The 19214-nt window shown below is 44.1% G+C and overlaps 1 protein-coding gene across 1 annotated transcript in view; it reads right to left on the reverse strand.

The window, feature by feature from the left end:
- Positions 1-532: 532 nt before the first annotated feature.
- fbxw4 (F-box and WD repeat domain containing 4) overlaps positions 533-19214 on the reverse strand; it is a 71888-nt gene continuing 53206 nt past the window's right edge. Inside the window, exons 7-9 of the mRNA XM_078273316.1 lie at positions 12996-13136; positions 873-1014; positions 533-727 (exon numbers count right to left, since the gene is read on the reverse strand). Of these exons, the coding sequence (XP_078129442.1) occupies positions 593-727; positions 873-1014; positions 12996-13136 (418 nt within the window). The 3' untranslated portion in view covers positions 533-592. The remainder of the gene's footprint in view (positions 728-872; positions 1015-12995; positions 13137-19214) is intronic.

A 19214-nucleotide genomic window follows, 5' to 3' on the forward strand; every position in this document is an offset into this window, starting at 1 on the left:
CCTCCCACAACATTTTTTAGGGTTAGGGTTAATGGTTAAAATCTGATACAAATTTATGAAAAAGGAAATGTGGGAACATAGGGCCTAATTTTGGAAAAAATTCTTAGAAAGGTGGGAACTGTGGGAACATAGGGCTGTGGGACCATAAAAACTACTGTGCTTACCTTACTATCATGAAAATGTTTTAAAGTGCCACTTTCTAAAGTCTGATTAAATAACCCTGAAGATGTCATGCTGATGCCATTAGGGTTTGAAAGACTTGGGCATTTACCAATGAAAAATGCTATTCAGTTGCATTATGGGAAACATAGGATTCAGTGTTTTTGGAGCTAAAAGTTTGGACGTCTCTGCCTCTCCTGCTTTGCACATTCTTCTCTCTTATGAACCCCCGACTTTATGGACTATTATATTACTGTGACATATATAAATGCTGAGTTCTTCCAAAACCAAAAGCAGTGCAAAAAATTGACAAAGCGAGTCATGGTAAATCAGTTGCTGGATCAGAATAACAGTTCCTTTCAAAACGTTTTTTGTGTGAAAATAGACAGCTTTATTTAGATGTGTGTGTTTGAGAGAGTGTTTGTGTTGTGTGTCATCTGATGCAGATGTGGTTCTGTCTAAAGTCCAGTGAGTGCAGCGAGGTGGCCAGGGCTGCGTACAGGTGAGAGCTGTTGAACCTCAGGCAGTACACCGGGCTGCTCACTGGGTGTGAGCTCAACTGGAAGAACTGCACAAAAAATAAAACAGCATTAACTTTATTAACATCAGACATTCAATCCATGAAATGGTGTTTTAAACTGCCCTTTAAAGCATGTGAGGTACTATACTGAATTCACACATTTTATTTCATCCCCAGGATATAATGTACACACCTGCAGGCATTTAGTCTGCCGTTTGTCCCAGAGTCGTACGACACCGTAGTACGAGGAGCCGCTAGCTATCATGTGGTTTCCGTCTGTCTGGATGCAGTACAGAGCGCTGTCATGAGGCTCCTCCCACGCCATCACACACTTCCTGTTGGGAAGGATGGGAGACTTTACACACGTGTTGAGATAAAGCACCACATGTCAAAAAGGCAACTGTAGTTCTTAAAGACGTACTGGAGAGATGGTTCATTGAGGCTTTTTTGAAGACTGAAGATGTGTTGTCTGTCGTGTACATGTATCAGGTCTTTTCAGAAGCATAGGAATGTATTTCTATACTTTGTAATTTGTGTACAGTACAGACAATAGTTATTAAAACCCCTGCACGTTGGATTTCAAATGAAGCACTTTGATGTTAAAGTGTTGACTGTCAGCTTCATTTTGAAGCTGTTTGCATCCACATCAGATACATAGTGAAAGAATTGTAGCACTTATATAATCAAAAATAAAAATCTTGTCTTTTTGCCTATTTTATTAACAGTAACAGAAGATACAGACAGGAAGAGAGAGAGGGAAGGGGATGACATGCAACTATGGTACCCAACTGGAAAAAAACTAGGAAGGTTGTGATTCATCCATTCATTAAACATAACATAACATTTTGACTACTATGTCCACATATAAATATATATATAATGGGATGGGCGGATTGGAGGTTGTCAGTGTTGGAGCATAGATTGTAAAAAATAATGGACGAAGCTTCCAGGTCTGAAAAGTAAATCCATTATCTCAAACCTTCATTCTATCTCATTTCCAGCAGGGGGCGACTCCATGGTTGCAAAAAGAAGTCAGTTTCTATAGAAGTCTATGGGAAAATGAGCCTACTTCTCACTTGATTTATTACCTCAATAAACATTTTCATGAGTTTATGGTCTCAATCACTAGTTTCAAGTCTTCAATAGAGCATGATGTTCATTTAATAAATGATTATGCATGCATTGGGTGTGGCTTCATGCCGACCTGTCAACCATGATAGAGACTAAGCAATGCTAGCCATGGCACTGTGTACATTCAAATAGCTGTGAACTTGTTTTGGGGTGTTGTTCCTGTTTTTGTCTTAAACTTTGACCCTCTCACTGTGTGTTTTCACTTCATAAAAAGTTGTTTGGAACATGTTGGTCGCCTAAAAATGTCTTGTTCAGTGTTCGGTAGTACTTTGTCAACCAAAGCTAGCTAGCGCTAGTGTTAGCTGGTAACTTAGGGGGAAGTCTGCCCATCTTCTGGACTGCTGTACATGCCAATGAATGCCGCCAATATCAGGAGTTCCGGAAAAAACTGGATCATGGATCAACTATGGTCTGTCACACCACTACTGTATATTCAACGCCACTAACAATTTATTGATCAACAGAAAAATGCATTCAAAAATAAAAAAATTACACTTAATAAGGTATTGTATTCATAACACGAGGTATGGGCTGTGTCTGGATAGACTTGCCGTTCGGTCTGGATGAAGACCTTGGTCCGGACTTTGAGAAACCCTGCAATACCTTATGAGGGAAACGTTTTCCATTTTAAAATAAACAAAAAAATTCTATTGATTGGTACCGGTACCGAATTCCAGGTACCAGTATTGGTAAAAAAAATTGACCAGGAAAACTGAGTTTTCAACTTGTTATCGCCAATCGTTCTGGACCTCTGACCTCAAATCAAAATCAGATGCAGACTTTTAGTATTACTCATAGTAATAATAAGCCGTTCGGTCCGGATGCGGAGCTAGCTCTGGACTTTGAGAAGTCTGCCTTAATGCCTAAATATGTGAAGATTTATTCCAGTTAATAAGGTAGTCCCTACTAGTCAGAGATATTGGACTATGAATCATTAAGTTGAATTGTTTCTTGCAGTGATGAGTGAGGGGTATGTAGAAAAGCGATATATCATCTGCAGACACTAAAGACGTCTTTAGTTTGGAATCCTTTTATGTAGTTGTTCTGGTAAACGGCTGCTGCTTAGAGAGGTTTGTCCATTGGTGATAATAGTGCCTAAAGGAGAAGTGTACAGAATCTTGACCCAGTTAAAGGTCCAATGTGTGGGAATTTCTCCCATCTAGCGTTGAGATCATACAGTGGGGCAAAAAAGTATTTAGTCAGCCACCAATTGTGCAAGTTCTCCCACTTAAAAAGATGAGAGAGGCCTGTAATTTTCATCATAGGTACACTTCAACTATGAGAGACAAAATGAGAAAAAAAAAATCCAGAAAATCACATTGTAGGATTTTTAATGAATTTATTTGCAAATTATGGTGGAAAATAAGTATTTGGTCAATAACAAAAGTTCATCTCAATACTTTGTTATATACCCTATCTTCACAAGGTTTTCACACACTGTTGCTGGTATTTTGGCCCATTCCTCCACGCAGATCTCCTCTAGAGAAGTGATGTTTTGGGGCTGTCGCTGGGCAACACAGACTTTCAACTCCCTCCAAGGATTTTCTATGGGGTTGAGATTTGGAGACTGGCTAGGCCACTCCAGGACCTTGAAATGCTTCTTACGAAGCCACTCCTTCGTTGCCCGGGCGGCGTGTTTGGGATCATTGTCATGCTGAAAGACCCAGTCACGTTTCATCTTCAATGCCCTTGCTGATGGAAGGAGGTTTTCACTCAAAATCTCACGATACATGGCCCCATTCATTCTTTCCTTTACACGGATCAGTCGTCCTGGTCCCTTTGCAGAAAAACAGCCACAAAGCATGATGTTTCCAACCCCATGCTTCACAGTAGGTATGGTGTTCTTTGGATGCAACTCAGCATTCTTTCCCCTCCAAACACGACGAGTTGAGTTTTTACCAAAAAGTTCTATTTTGGTTTCATCTGACCATAGGACATTCTCCCAATCATCTTCTGGATCATCCAATTGCTCTCTAGCAAACTCCAGACGGGCCTGGACATGCACTGGCTTAAGCAGGGGGACACGTCTGGCACTGCAGGATTTGAGTCCCTGGCGGCGTAGTGTGTTACTGATAGTAGCCTTTGTTACTTTGGTCCCAGCTCTCTGCAGGTCATTCACTAGGTCCCCCCGTGTGGTTCTGGGATTTTTGCTCAACGTTCTTGTGATCATTTTGACCCCACGGGGTGAGATCTTGCGTGGAACCCCGGATCGAGGGAGATTATTAGTGGTCTTGTATGTCCATTTTCTTATAATTGTTCCCAGTTGATTTCTTCACACCAAGCTGCTTACCTATTGCAGATTCAGTCTTCCCAGCCTGGTGCAGGTCTACAATTTTGTTTCTGGTGTCCTTTGACAACTCTTTGGTCTTGGCCATAGTGGAGTTTGAAGTGTGACTGTTTGAGGTTGTGGACAGAAAACCTGCACAATTGGTGACTGACTAAATACTTTTTTGCCCCACTGTATGATCTCAACGCTAACTCTCTCGCGCCACGCAGTTCAAAGTACGTATTACAGCTACGGTAGCCTCAATAAGAAGTTGAAATTGGATTTTGAATACGTGTGGTCCTTCATGTTTCCTTCTTCAAACTTGCCGGGGCCGGGAAGCTACGATACCCATTAGGAGCATTAGCAGCACCTGTGAGTTTATCATGTGACAGCGAAAACATGAAAGGCGGAGCAGTATGTCCTGTATGTCCCTTACCGGCTAACGTATTTCAAGATGGCGCATGAATATGGAGCGTCTACCCCAATTCATGAAAATGCAAATGTAAAATTTCAAGCCAATAGGAATACCACTCTGGTGGTGGTAAATATTCATGAAAAAGGACAAGTTTGTGAACGGGCAACACAGATTTTGATAATGAACAACTAAACACGTTACACATTGGACCTTTAAAGGCATACTTTAAATACATACATGCAGTTTCCATTTTTGTCAAACAGCGACCCCTAGAGTCAGGCTTTCACTCGCCAACGAGTAAAAAAGCCTGACCGAGTGGGACTCTTGTCTGGTTCCTCACGCGGTCAGTTTCTCGTTTTCTTTTCCTTGACTTTTCCGACTGTGCTTTCTTTGTCGACTCTGCCATGATTCACGACTGAAATGTGTGCTAGTGTCTTCCATAGAGGCTGCTTCTTATATGTTGCTGATGTATGTGACGTAGTGCTGTAAGGCAAGTCATGATTCTCGCGTGATTTGGCGGGGCGCCACCTCTCAAACCTGCATTGCTGGTTTTGCAGCAATGCATATAGTGTGCCTTTAATACATGATTCCCCAAAGCCAAATCTTTCTAATTGTAAGTAATCTCCAGTTTACTCTGTTAAAGGCTTTTTCTGCATATGTGGTGGCTATAATAGATCATGCTTATTTGAATTATGAGTGCAATAAATTAAATAGTCTGCGTGTGTTGCTGCATGAATGTCTACCTTTGAACATTTAAGCCTGTATGATCTGGGTGAATTATTGATGGAGTAACATTTTCTATTCTATCAGCTAGTGCCTTACTAATGATTTTGACATCCACATTCAGGAGAGAAATGGGACGGTATCTTGATGGCAGTTTTGGGTCTTTGAAGGTTTAAGGAGGAGTGAAATCATGGTTGTGTTCATGTTTGCTGGAAATCTTTGAATTGCAGATGTCAGTTTGTTGAAGAGAAAAGCCAGAATGGACCAGCAGTGTTTATAGAACCCAGCAGGAAAGCCATCAGGTCCTGATGTTTTGTTATTGGGCATTCAATTTAGGGCAGTGCAAGTTCGTCCTGTGTAATTGGTGAATCAAGTATTTTGGTTTGTTCTTTACTAAGCTGTGGTAGCTCAATGCTGTAAAAAAGCCCTCTTCTCTTTAGCTAGCAAGTTTTCCATTCCATTTAATTATTAACTTATTTTTCTTTTGCTAAAACTCTTCCACCACTGTAACGGGTAAATAAGAACTGTCTGGGTCGTGCCCTGCCTTGTGCCTGGTAGCTGGGGCCGGTTCGGGGCACTTGGTTGGTTCTCTCGGGAGCGTGCAGCATTGGGGAAGGAAAGCTGGGGCACCCTTCCCAACAACAGCAAAACTGCATCTGACTGCGTAAATTCCAAATAAACAGCCCCCCCTCCTTATGGTCTGGGAGCAGTTTTTTGTTAGAGACAGAGCCCACAATTGGCCGGCTCCCTCCAATTTAGGTCTGGGGCTGCCCTAAAGTTGGACCAATTAGTCAAAAAAACTTTTTAAAAAAACAGACAAAATTCATACTAGTAGTGCTATGGTGCAGAGTCCAAATGGTTCTGCAATAAATATGGAATGATTAATGTAACAGGTTGCTTTATATAAATGACGTAGGTGGATATAATAGTATATAGTTACTGTGTAGATTACAAAGTATGTGCCTTAACCATAGACCTTTTTATAGATCGTCCCAAGGGACCAAAATGTATTGGCCAATGAAGATTTATACTATATAAATATTAAATGCAGATTTAATATTTTAAATCCTTTGTAGTCCGCGACTGTCTGAAGTCCTTGACCCCTCCACAGAAAAAATAGACATTTTCAGACGGTTATTTGAATTGTGTGGTTCATCTTTAGGCAGTTGTTGATTTCCAGAGGAATTTCCATCCATCCATCCATCCATCCATCTTCATCCGCTTATCCGAGGTCGGGTCGCGGGGGTAGCAGCTCCAGCAGGGGACCCCAAACTTCCCTTTCCCGGGCCACATTAACCAGCTCCGACTGGGGGATCCCGAGGCGTTCCCAGGCCAGGTTAGAGATATAATCCCTCCACCTAGTCCTGGGTCTCCCCCGAGGCCTCCTCCCAGCTGGACGTGCCTGGAACACCTCCCTAGGGAGGCGCCCAGGGGGCATCCTTACCAGATGCCCGAACCACCTCAACTGGCTCCTTTCGACGCAAAGGAGCAGCGGCTCTACTCCGAGCTCCTCACGGATAACTGAGCCTTTCACCCTATCTCTAAGGGAGACGCCAGCTACCCTCCTGAGGAAACCCATGTCGGCCGCTTGTACCCTGGATCTTGTTCATTCGGTCATGACCCAGCCTTCATGACCATAGGTGAGGGTAGGAACAAAAACTGACCGGTAGATTGAGAGCTTTGCCTTCTGGCTCAGCTCTCTTTTCGTCACAACGGTGCGATAAATTGAATGTAATACCGCACCTGCTGTGCCGATTCTCCGACCAATCTCCCGCTCCATTGTCCCCTCACTCGCGAACAAGACCCCAAGGTACTTGAACTCCTTCACTTGGGGTAAGGACTCATTCCCTACCTGGAGAAGGCACTCCATCGGTTTACTGCTGAGAACCATGGCCTCCGATTTAGAGGTGCTGATCCTCATCCCAGCCGCTTCACACTCGGCTGCGAACCGATCCAGTGAGTGCTGAAGGTCACAGGCCGATGATGCCATCAGGACCACATCATCTGCAAAAAGCAGCGATGAGAACCCCAGCCCACCGAACTGCAACCCCTCTCCACCCCGACTACGCCTCGATATCCTGTCCATAAATACTACAAACAGGATTGGTGACAAAGCGCAGCCCTGGCGGAGGCCAACTCTCACCTGAAACGAGTCCGACTTACTGCCGAGAACCCGGACACAGCTCTCGCTTTGGTCGTACAGAGATTGGATGGCCCTGAGAAGGGACCCCCTCACCCCGTACTCCCGCAGCACCTCCCACAGTATCTCCCGGGGCACCCGGTCATACGCCTTCTCCAGATCCACAAAACACACGTAGACTGGTTGGGCATACTCCCAGGCTCCCTCCAGGATCCTTGCGAGAGTAAAGATCTGGTCCGTTGTTCCACGACCAGGACGGAATCCGCATTGTTCCTCTTCAACCTGAGATTCGACTATCGACCGAACCCTCCTTTCCAGCACCTTGGAGTAGACTTTACCGGGGAGGCTGAGAAGTGTGATACCCCTGTAATTGGAACACACCCTCTGGTCCCCCTTTTTAAAAAGGGGAACCACCACCCCGGTCTGCCACTCCTTAGGCACCGTCCCAGACTTCCACGCAATGTTGAAGAGGCGTGTCAACCAAGACAACCCCTCCACACCCAGAGCTTTAAGTATTTCTGGACGGATCTCATCAATTCCTGGGGCTTTGCCACTGTGGAGTTGTTTAACTACCTCAGCAACCTCCACCAGGGAAATTGATGCCAATCCCCCCTCATCCTCCAGCTCTGCCTCTACCATAGAGGGCGTATTAGTCGGATTTAGGAGTTCCTCAAAGTGCTCCTTCCACCGCCCTATTACCTCCTCAGTTGAGGTCAACAGCGTCCCATCCTTACTGTACACGGCTTGGATGGTTCTCCGCTTCCCCCTCCTGAGGTGGCGAACGGTTTTCCAGAAGTACCTTGGTGCCGACCGAAAGTCCTTCTCCATGTCTTCTCCGAACTTCTCCCACACACGCTGCTTTGCCTCTTTCACGGCAGAGGCTGCAGCCCTTCGGGCCCTTCGGTACCTTGCAACTGCCTCTGGAGTCGTCTGGGATAACATATCCCAGAAAGACTCTTTCTTCAGTCGGACGGCTTCCCTGACCACCGGTGTCCACCACGATGTTCGTGGGTTACCGCCCCTTGAGGCACCTAAGACCCTAAGACCACAGCTCCTCACCGCAGCTTCAGCAATGGAAACTTTGAACATTGTCCACTCGGGTTCAATGCCCCCAGCCTCCACAGGGATGCACGAAAAGCTCCGCCGGAGGTGTGAGTTGAAAGTCTGTCGGACAGGGGCCTCCTCCAGACGTTCCCAATTTACCCGCACTACCCGTTTGGGCTTACCAGGTCTGTCCAGAGTCTTCCCCCACCCCCTGACCCAACTCACCACCAGATGGTGATCGGTTGACAGCTCTGCCCCTCTCTTCACCCGAGTGTCCAAAACATATGGGGTCAGATCAGATGAAACGATTATAAAATCGATCATTGACCTTTGGCCTAGGGTGCTCTGGTACCAAGTACACTTATGAGCATCCCTATGTTCGAACATGGTGTTCGTTATAGACAATCCATGACTAGCACAGAAGTCCAACAACAAACAACCACTCTGTTTTAGATCAGGGAGGCCGTTCCTCCCAATCACGCCTCTCCATGTGTCTCCATCATTACCCACGTGCGCGTTGAAGTCCCCCCAGCAGAACTATGGAGTCCCCGACTGGAGCCCCATGCAGGACTCCACTCAAGGTCTCCAAGAAGGTCGAATACTCTGAACTCTTGTTTGGTGCATATGCACAAACAACAGTCAGAGTTTTCCCCCCCCCCACAACCCGCAGGCGTAGGGAGGCGACCCTCTCGTCCACCGGGTTAAACTCCAACGTAGCGGCGCTCAGCCGGGGGCTTGTGAGTATCCCCACACCCGCCCGGCGCCTCACACCCTGGGCAACTCCGGAGAAGAAAAGAGTCCAACCCCTATCCAGGAGTATGGTTCCAGAACCGAGACTGTGCGTAGAGGTAAGCCCCACCAGATCTAACCGGTAGCGCTCCACCTCCCGCACAAGTTCCGGCTCCTTCCCCCACAGAGAGGTGACATTCCACGTCCCCAGAGCCAGCCTCTGCTGCCCGGGTCTGATCCGTCGAGGCCCCTGACCTTCACTGCCACCCATGTGGCAGCGCACCCGACCCCAGCGGCTCCTCCCACAGGTGGTGGGCCCATGGGATGGAATTGAATTTCCAATTAAACTGATTTTTACACACACACACATATGTATTTTTTGGAAACAAGTATACGTTGGTATATAGTTGGAATTAATTAATTGAAAGTGTTACAATTGAATACTGTCTCTATTTCCTCTATAATGAATACATTACATAGGTGTTTCAAGGAACTTCCCTATAATGGTTAAATAGCAGTTGGTACTAGTTAGTTAGTTTTAGCAGTAGCTTTTTTAAGGAATTATAGGGAAATATCGGATCCATGACATAAAGTGATGCCAGCTGACCTAACCTAAAGTGACATTATTCCATCAAAGGCCCTTAGTAGTTTGTCTGAATCTAGGTCGCTGGGGAGAAATTGTAAACTTGTACAAAATGTACAAATCAAAACTCTTCCAGCTGAGATCACCGAAAAGAAAAGAAAGTTTAAAACAATTAGAACTGCAACAGTACAGGTGGGATCACATCTCTGTATGGACGTTGTTTAGGATCAACGATATCTTTGTAGAGGTTCAAGGAGGTGAGAGTGTGTGTCTGTGTGTGTATGTGTGTGTGTGTGTGTGTGTGTGTGCATGATGCTGAGTGAGTGAGCAAGGTGGTAGTAGCTGTGGTTAAGAGAGGGGAAGTATTTTGGGGATAAGTATTTTCTGCCAATAGACATCGATCCTCCATTAGTGCAGCCTCATCAATAAGTGATGGAGAGACACTGGGGGCAGACAATGGGGCAGCAGAGACGTCTGGACAAAGACAAACACACACACACACACACACACACACACACACACACACACACGCACGCACGCACGCACGCACACGCACACACACACACGCACACACACACACACACACAACAAACATATGCACACTCTAATTCCAGCAAATGGGGAGGTCACTCATTGTCATTGCATTCTGAAGGTGAAACACACACACACACACACACACTCACTCTCTCACTCACACACACACACACACACACACACACACACACACACTTACTTCACATTTTGATTTAAATACTTATTATTATAGTATTAGAATAGGGCATTAACTCAAACTCTGTGATGATTATCTGATATATATATCACAATATGGCAACTATATGATCAATCACACATTAAATATTTACAATGATTTACACAGCAATGGACTGTTTTAATGTACTGGAATATATGAGTTAGAATTCTTTTTCAAAGCATGGCTGGAATCAATCATGTCTCTTCTTCATTGAGCAGTGTTCCACTAATATAAAGCTGATTTGTGAAAATGTAACTTAAATGCATTAATTACGTAACATTATATCTGATATTCATCACCAAATAGCCATCATGCTTTTTTTTTTTTATATACAAGTCAGGTTGGGCAATATGGTATATAAGGCGAAAAAATATTCATGTTTTAACTGTCAGATATATGTTTTCTTAACGCATCACTAATAGTTTATACCATGGACTGATTTTTGGCAATATTATGTTTCCATCAATGTAATGAGATACTGTTCAATTTGCAGGATTAACTAAAGACAGACATGTCTGGCTATCACAACATAGTAGAATACATTGATATCACAATATAAATTGTGAATTTTTGGTAAGGTTCTTCTGTAAGCCCCTGAGGGGTTTCTGACCCCTGAGGCACTGTGCTGGTGAAAGACATATGTTGTGATTTATGCTGTATTGTTTCCTATGAATGTGTGCAAACCAATAAAATCAAACCAAAACCATGATATAAAGACAATATAAATTGTGACAGAAGATTTTATCCAACTATTAGTGAATTGTTGCAGTGACGACAGCCGAGAGTTCACAATCAGACTGATCATTCATTAGATCTATTAAGCACCATGGGGACATTAAGAATCTGCATTTGTTTTTTTTTTTTGTCTGTCACAATGCATTTCTCTTTGGTGGTGGGCCCCAACTTCCAGACAACCTGAACCTCCTGGATGACCCTGGGAGCCTTTTGAGGCCAGTTAGGTTTGGGCGTATGAATTATTGATATCTAAAAAGGGACCCCCCTCTGCCAACCTTCACCCCAACCCAACCTCTTTCAAAGTCCCCAGAGAGATCTGCCAATCAGATCTAATTTGTCTTACTTGACTGATCACCCCGAAATACCTCTAACCCCCTGCTGTCCAAAATAAATGCTGCCCTCCCCAATCATAAAGGGAACCTGCCGGCATGTACTGAAGTGAGGGGCTGCTGCATTAATGAACCCCACAGAGGGCTGCAGGTTAGCTCCCTGTGCTCACACTGCTGGAAATAAAACAGTATAGGCTTGACATTATTTTTACACCATGCCTGTTATTTCAGAAGCTTTTCTTTCATCCTGACGAGAGGACAATACTGAGGGACCTAAGAAGGTTTTCTCATTTAAAGATAGAAGATATTTGCATGTAAGCAAGTGACCAAACTATGTCTGCAGGACTATGCTGTAATTACTGTATGTAATACTGTAATATTAGCCAGCTCACTCAAGATTTAACTCCACTGAAGACCCAAGATAGTGTGATGATGGACTTCAGATTAGAGTTAATTTTCATTTGGTATTGTGGGTTTCATTTATTATTATCATTCATACTTGTATTAGGGCTAGACTTTTAGGATATCCTTCCATTTGGTCAATTACTCAGAATAAGTGCAAGTTTTGGAGTTTAGGTAAACTGGTTTTAAAAATACTGCTTTCACCCTTGTATCTTTTGTAATTCAACTGTCATTCAGCTGACCCGTATTTCAGGGTTTACTCATCAACTTACATTTCAACCGCTTTCACGGCTTCTGCATTGAGTGACAGTTCACCTGCTTTCAGCTCCCACTCATCAACTATTATTTCAACTATTTTCACGTTTTAAATACAAACTGACTATTCAACTGCCTACTGGGCTTAAAGTAAAAACTTACATTTCATTTCAGTAATTACGCTTCATCTGACACTTCAGCTGCTTTAAGTGCTTCAACGTAAATTGCAATCCCAAACAACTAGGGGTGTCACGATTCTTCAAATCCATGATTTGAATACATTTTCGATTTTAAGGTCACGATTTGATTCATTTCCCCCCGCAGTGACAGCAATAACACAATAAGAGCCACTAGATGGCAGAAGAGTACTTTACAACAACAGTTTGAGATTTTTATTTTATTTTTAGAGTTAATGAGGTGCACCTGAATGCACCATGAGGTCACGTTGGAGCCCACACACTTTACTGTTGGTTGTTTGTTGTCATAACTCACTGGGAAGGCAAAATGTTGCATGTAATTTCCTTATTATGAAGCAATTTGTGCTGCATTTCTTGTATGAAAGGTGCTATACAAATAAAGTTATTATTATTATTATTATTATTATTAATAATAATGTTCGTAGCTGTAGGATGTAAACTACACCATGTGGTTAGTGCTAAGCACTCAAATTCCCAAAAGAAGACGGTGTCCTCAATGCTAGTTTTGGTATCAAGCATGTTGTAAAGATCTGTCACTATTTAACAAACAGATCGTACATGGTCTCAACAGAACATCCCAAATGAGCACTGACTGTTGCACTAACTGGGGGCATACCGTGGGCTGAGTCGGAGGTCCCACAGTCGAATGAAGGTATCATAGCTGCAGGTGAAGAGCTGGAACGGAGACTCAAACACCATGTCCAACACACCAGCCCCGCGACGAAACTCTGAGCCCAGACTGCACACACACTCAGACCTGGGGGAGGAGAGAGGGGTGGAGGGAGATGAAAAGAGAGGAGAAATCAACATTAGAAATTTGGGTTTTCACATGCGGAATATGATAATACCCATGGGACACGTCCGAAAACTACATATGCCTTCATGTGAATATGTAAATTCAAGAATGAAAGAAGAAATGTAAACGGGCAGGGAACAAAACGGATAAATATATATATAAAAAATGTTGGCTTTATTTAAAATGTATTTCATTGTTTCATTCTTTTGTTCCTTCCCAAGACTATTTTGCAGAGCCACTGTCTCTGCATCGCGACCTTAGCGCCGCCCAAAAGGCGATTGTGATTGGTTTAAAGAAATGCAAACAACCCAGAGCGTTTTTTTTCTCCTATCCCAGAATGTATCTGTGGTAGAGCCATACCTTACTTCACAGCGCTGTGGAGATAGGTCTGGCAATACGAGACTAACCTGGAATCAACACTGAAAGAGTGTTGCCTGTGTGTCACTGAGACTGGATTACTAATACTTTGAGTGTGGGACAGGAGAAACACACAAGCTGTGTGTATGTACAAGTGATAAATAAAGTTTGTGTGTCTGGGTTGATAGGGTGTGTCCTATGTGTGTGTGTGTGTGTGTGTGTGTGTGTGTGTGAGTCAAGCTCCTTGCAGCACCATGCTCTTGTGATCACAGCTCTGTCCCGCCTGCTCCTATAGCCTCTTGATTATTGAAGAATAACTTGCACTCAGCAGGGCGGATTATTGCAGAATAACTGTCTCTTTGTTGCCATTTAATACCCTCCATGACCGTGACTGTGTGCGACTCTCGCACGTTTGATACCTGCTCCGTAGCAACCATTTAAAGGAGGCCGCTGGCCCTGGCGACCGAGTAGCCCTGTGCTTCGACTCGTGCCCCCCTCCCTCGCCCTGAAGCTCAATCCACAGGCTCGGGCTGGTAATCCCCCAGCCTTACCCCAGGGGGCCTTCTTATTGGACCAGGGCTTTCCCCACAGGGCACCTTATTGGGTGAGAGCTTTCTCATTGCCAGGGTCTCATGACTAAGCCCGGGCCAATGGGGAGTCTGTTATGAGGCTGAGTTTGTGTCTGTGTGGGTAGTGACCCCTCATTTTCCCCTTACCACTAAAACCAAGGAGCTTAGCACATGTCACACAAAAAGAAACTCATTCAAGCCAAAGGGATACGAGGCTGTTCATTCATAACTAAATAATGATGTCTCCATCACAGCACGAGCACTCTAACTAAAAAGAGATCATCAATTCATAACCCTACCCTTTGAAATCCTTTAAACAAAAAATGATTACAAACTTACGCTGTTCTGAAGAGAAAAAAAAAACAGTCAAAAACTGCTACAAACACCCAAAATGTGAAAGAAAAATAAAAGCTAGGTTTCCATAAAATGGACCTGACATCTGTGCAGGGATCTTAAAGCCAGTAATAGCACCATGCAATGAGTCGGTGCACGGTGCAAAAACAGCAGGGATTCTCAAATTGGTAGGTCACTGGCTTTTATGGGCTGCGTGTGATTACAGGATGGAGGCATAAGCATATAATCTGTCAAAATGACTGTATCTGTTAGTGAGCAGCGGTGCAATGTTCTGATCTGACTATCCTTTCTATTGCTTGTTTGCAAACCATAATGTTGAATACCTGGGCCTAGCCTCGAGTCTGGGCTCTAAAACAACTGACTGGCTAAGTCATAACCAGACCCAAACAGTAGATTTTCTTTTGACATCACTAGAATATTACATATCTTGTAATATGCCAACCAATATCTCTTTATGTTATTATCAGTAGATTAACACTTGTATAGTTTTTCTTTGTCTTACATTGTTTAAGTTAAGTCACATTGATATTGGACCAATACTAACCAGACTACTTATATATATTATTGTATTTAATCTACTTCACAATTTTTTATTCAATTAACTAATACTGTTATTCACTTTATTTTTTAATTTCATTCATTGTCTTTCATAATTGTGCTTCGGCAACACATGTCAAATGTCATGCCAATAAAGCATATGGAACTGAACTGAATGGAGTTAAAATGTCCCTTACCATGCATACCCAAATCTACACATTCAATTCAATTTAAACAACTTTATTTATCAATTCAACTTGGCAGTAAACCAGTCCTATACAAAACAAACACCATCGCGATCATTCAATCAACCAACATGTCTGTAGCAGTAGGCCAACAAATGGGAAACCCAGGCAAGAGCAGCAAAGCACACAGGGGTTGCCGACATTAAGCTAAATTAAATAAATATACAATCAAAATCCTTTGATACTTACTTATCTTAAGTAAAGTAATAGATACATAAATCAAAGCATTACGACTCCCCAGAATTACAAGCTCTGAATGTTACAGGTCGCTGCCATCAGCAGCATTCAAGAGCCTAACGGCAGAAGGAATGAAGGAATTCAAATATCTATTGGTTTGACATTGGGGGGCAAGGTAGCGCTGCCCCCAAGAAAGAACATGGCCAGAATGACATTGCTTGTAGGCTAGTGTCTTGTGGAGCAGCTGCAGACGTTTGGTGGTTTAGTGGCAGGTACAGGGACTCTGGAGAGGAACCGGTTGCAGTAGTCCAGGGTGAGGACAAGGAAGGAGGGAGTGTCTACCCCCAAACTATTCATAAACATCCCTCACAGTTAAAAGACATACTGTAGCTGTGTGCACACAGTTTTCCTGCGCAATGAGGGAGTATTATTGACATTTCAGGTGCGCTCAATTTCAGTTTGGCCTCCAGAAAAAAAGTGGTTCAGACAATCTGGATAGGCTGTTGGTTTGTTGTACTGACTCCTGTGCTTCTTGACCCGTCAGACTTTGTTGTAGCAATGTTACCGTGTTCCCTGATCTTAATGACTTTAGGGAGTAGAAATCACGGGACTTCTAAATCACCATAAATACAAAACATTACAATGATAGATCACATGCCTAATTGATCGACAAAGTCAGATCCTCCCCTGATGAAGGCAGGATAGATCAAATTAAAGCATGGTGTACTGGAAAGAAATTGCAACTTTACAACGTCATCATAACAGCAACACCAGATGTCCCAAACTACAAAGAATAGGACCCAGGTTGTAAGCTCTGAGAATGATCCTTTAAGCCTCATGTAAAATGAGAGGAATCATTTTGCTTTTTGAGAACGAAGCAGTTTGAGCTGCAGTGTGGCATCTACTTTGCGAGATGGGTAGTCTGGTGGCCCCTGGGGGGCACCGACTTAGTGATTGTTATGAAGGGGCTACTGGCTGTGTGACATACAGGGTCTAAGTCCTGATTTAAGCCTGTCTGGTCTCACTGCAGGAGTCAGGTTGGCTTTAGGGGCCACACACACACACACACACACACACACACACACACACACACACACACACACACACACACACACACACACACACACACACACAAGTTGTGAAAGGAATCATTAATGAATTGACAATGTTGAAAAAAGAAGAAGCTAAGGAGGGCATTATCCTTTAGTGTGGGGACAGCTAAAGAAAAGCAGTGTGGGTGTGTGTGTGTGTGTGTGTGTGTGTGTGTGTGTGTGTGTGTGTGTTTGGCTGAGCTCTAAACAGGAGCCTGGGGACGCACTGGAAAACAGGCCCTCTTGTCAAAAGCCGTCAGACAGGTAGAGAAAAGAAGCCCTGCTGAGGTTTTTACTTGGCAAAACAAACAGAGGGGAGCCACGCAACCTGCTGCCCGTCCACTCAATTTACCCTGCACCTCTGAGCTGGCTGCAGCAGGAATGTGAGCTTTCCTGGCAGAGACAGTGGAGAGGAGGGGCACATCAACAATGGACACCTTCAAAATGCCACATACATGCGTGCACTGCAAAGACAAAACGGCTGCAATTTGTATAACAGAGCGTCCACCCCGACGCAGAAATTTCACTCCGCTCTTTTCAGCGCTAGGAATGTGAGGAATCCCAGCCTGGCCATTTGATTGTAAAAAAAGGAGGGCTCCCTTTCTGAGGGAACAGAGGGGAATCTTGGGAGTTGGGAGTGATGTTCAGGGTCTTTTTCTCTTTGATGCTTTTCCCCCCTCTGTGTTTAGCCATGAGCGAAGACAGTGTGAAAAGTTGGGGTGCTGCTCCAATGGCGCTACTTCTGTGGGATCCCCCTCTATATGGCTGATCATAAGACCTCTTTGTGCCGCCGAGATGAACAAAAAAAAAAAAAAAGACACTGAATTAATTGCAATGGATGAGAACAAGAGAAAGCGTTTAATTCAATTAAAATCAAGCCACTAGAGCTCAATAGGAGCCTGGGCTTTTCAACCTGCAGTTACTGCCAACCATGTGTAGAATAGTCACAGAAGGCAGCAACTACAACTGGACAATGTGAGACTAATTGCATTTATCTGACCACCACTGTGATTGTGATCTAAATTATGATTTAATACCCAAGGTCAATTTACTGAATTACTGTGGCTAAGCTAAAGGAGGTTGTAGGCTGTGGTGAACAGCTGGTGTTTGAGGAGTTTTTTTTAAAGATGTCCAGGGAGGTAGTATTTCAGATATCTGCAGGGAGGGGGTTCCAGGGGGGTGGGGCTGCATCACTAAAGGCTCTGTCTCTGAAGGTACAGAGTCTGGTGTGGGGAACGGAGAGCAGGCCAGCGTCTGAGGACTGCAGGTTTCGGGGTGGGGGTGTATGGATGGAGGAGGTCGGAGAGGTACTGTGGGGCCAGGGCACGGAGGGATTTGTAGGTGAGAAGGAGGATTTGATATGTGATGAGGGACTTAATTGCAGTCCTTCCAGAAAAATGCGGAGTTTTTTTGTGATTGTTGCGGGCAAAAATCCTTGATTATGTGGCACGTTTTCTTAAAAAATGGGATATTTATGCAATTTTATGCGACGAAATTGCGTGAACTTGCAAAAACTGCGGTTCCATCGTGGCTTCATCGCGGGGTTTGCAGCTTTTTCGATGACGTTCACGTCGCGTAATTACATCACTTCATAACGTTCCCATGGCAACAGGGGGAAATTATGAAATCATGCAAGCCCCGCATATTTTGCGCGGAAATCGAAAATTTATGCGGCGAAAGTGCGTCGTATTTGAAAAAATGCGGGCCCCCCCCCGCATAAATATGTGGACTTTGGCTGATTATTCATTGAATTATGCAATCGCATAAGAGGGACTGTAATTGGGAGCCAGTGAAGGTGGGCGAGGGTTGGGGTGATGTGCTGCCAGGTCTTGGTGTGGGTGAGGGCCCTGGCGGCAGAGTTTTGGACATACTGGAGCCTGTGTAGGGTTTTGCTGGAGACCCCAGACAGGACTCCATTGCAGTAGTCCAAACGGGAGGTTATGAAAGCATGAATGAGGGTTTCTACCACGGAGTCAGAGAGTGATGGCCGGAGTCAGGAGATGTTTTTGAGATGAAAAAAGGCTGATTTGGTGATGGATTTGATGCGAGTCTGAAAAGAGAGGGTGGGGTCCAGGATTACACCAAGGAGGTGGACCTCAGAGGATGGGCAGAAGGCGCACCCGTCAACATCCAGAATGAGCTCTCCAACCTTCTGGAGCAGCGCCTTGGGGGCCACAACCAAGAGCTCTGTTTTATTGCTGTTGGTTGTCTACGTGGTGTTTATACCAAGCATCATCAAACTTATTTCTACATGAAAAGAATACAAGTTGCATGTTGTTGAGGACCTCCACGGTGCTTTTTTCTCTCCAAATCAGCTGATTTAAAGAAAAGACAATCTACTGGTGAAGCCTACTAGAGTTCTTCTAACAGCTTGTAAAGACAGTAAAGTTAATAGTGTCTCTTCTGATTTAAACTCAACGTAAAAGCTATTTTTGTTCAGCATAGCACTGATCCCTGACTGCAACCTGTAAAACAGCATGGCAAAAATAACTTTTTTTCTTTGATCTGATTCGATTCAAAGGGAGAATTATGAGAAAACAGTGAAGACCTGACAGTCAGACAGCACCACCACTATTTTCCACAGAGACAGGAAGTGAGTGCTGGAATCCTTCCTGGAAGCTTGCGGTCTCTTTTCTGTGAAGTGGCTGTGGCAGCAGCTGTTTTGCTGGCCGTTGTTTGGTGCTGCAGGTGGAACAGTGTTTGGTTTAT

This window comes from Sander vitreus, chromosome 17 (genome assembly GCF_031162955.1).
Source record: "Sander vitreus isolate 19-12246 chromosome 17, sanVit1, whole genome shotgun sequence".
In the NCBI taxonomy this organism is placed as follows: domain Eukaryota; kingdom Metazoa; phylum Chordata; class Actinopteri; order Perciformes; family Percidae; genus Sander; species Sander vitreus.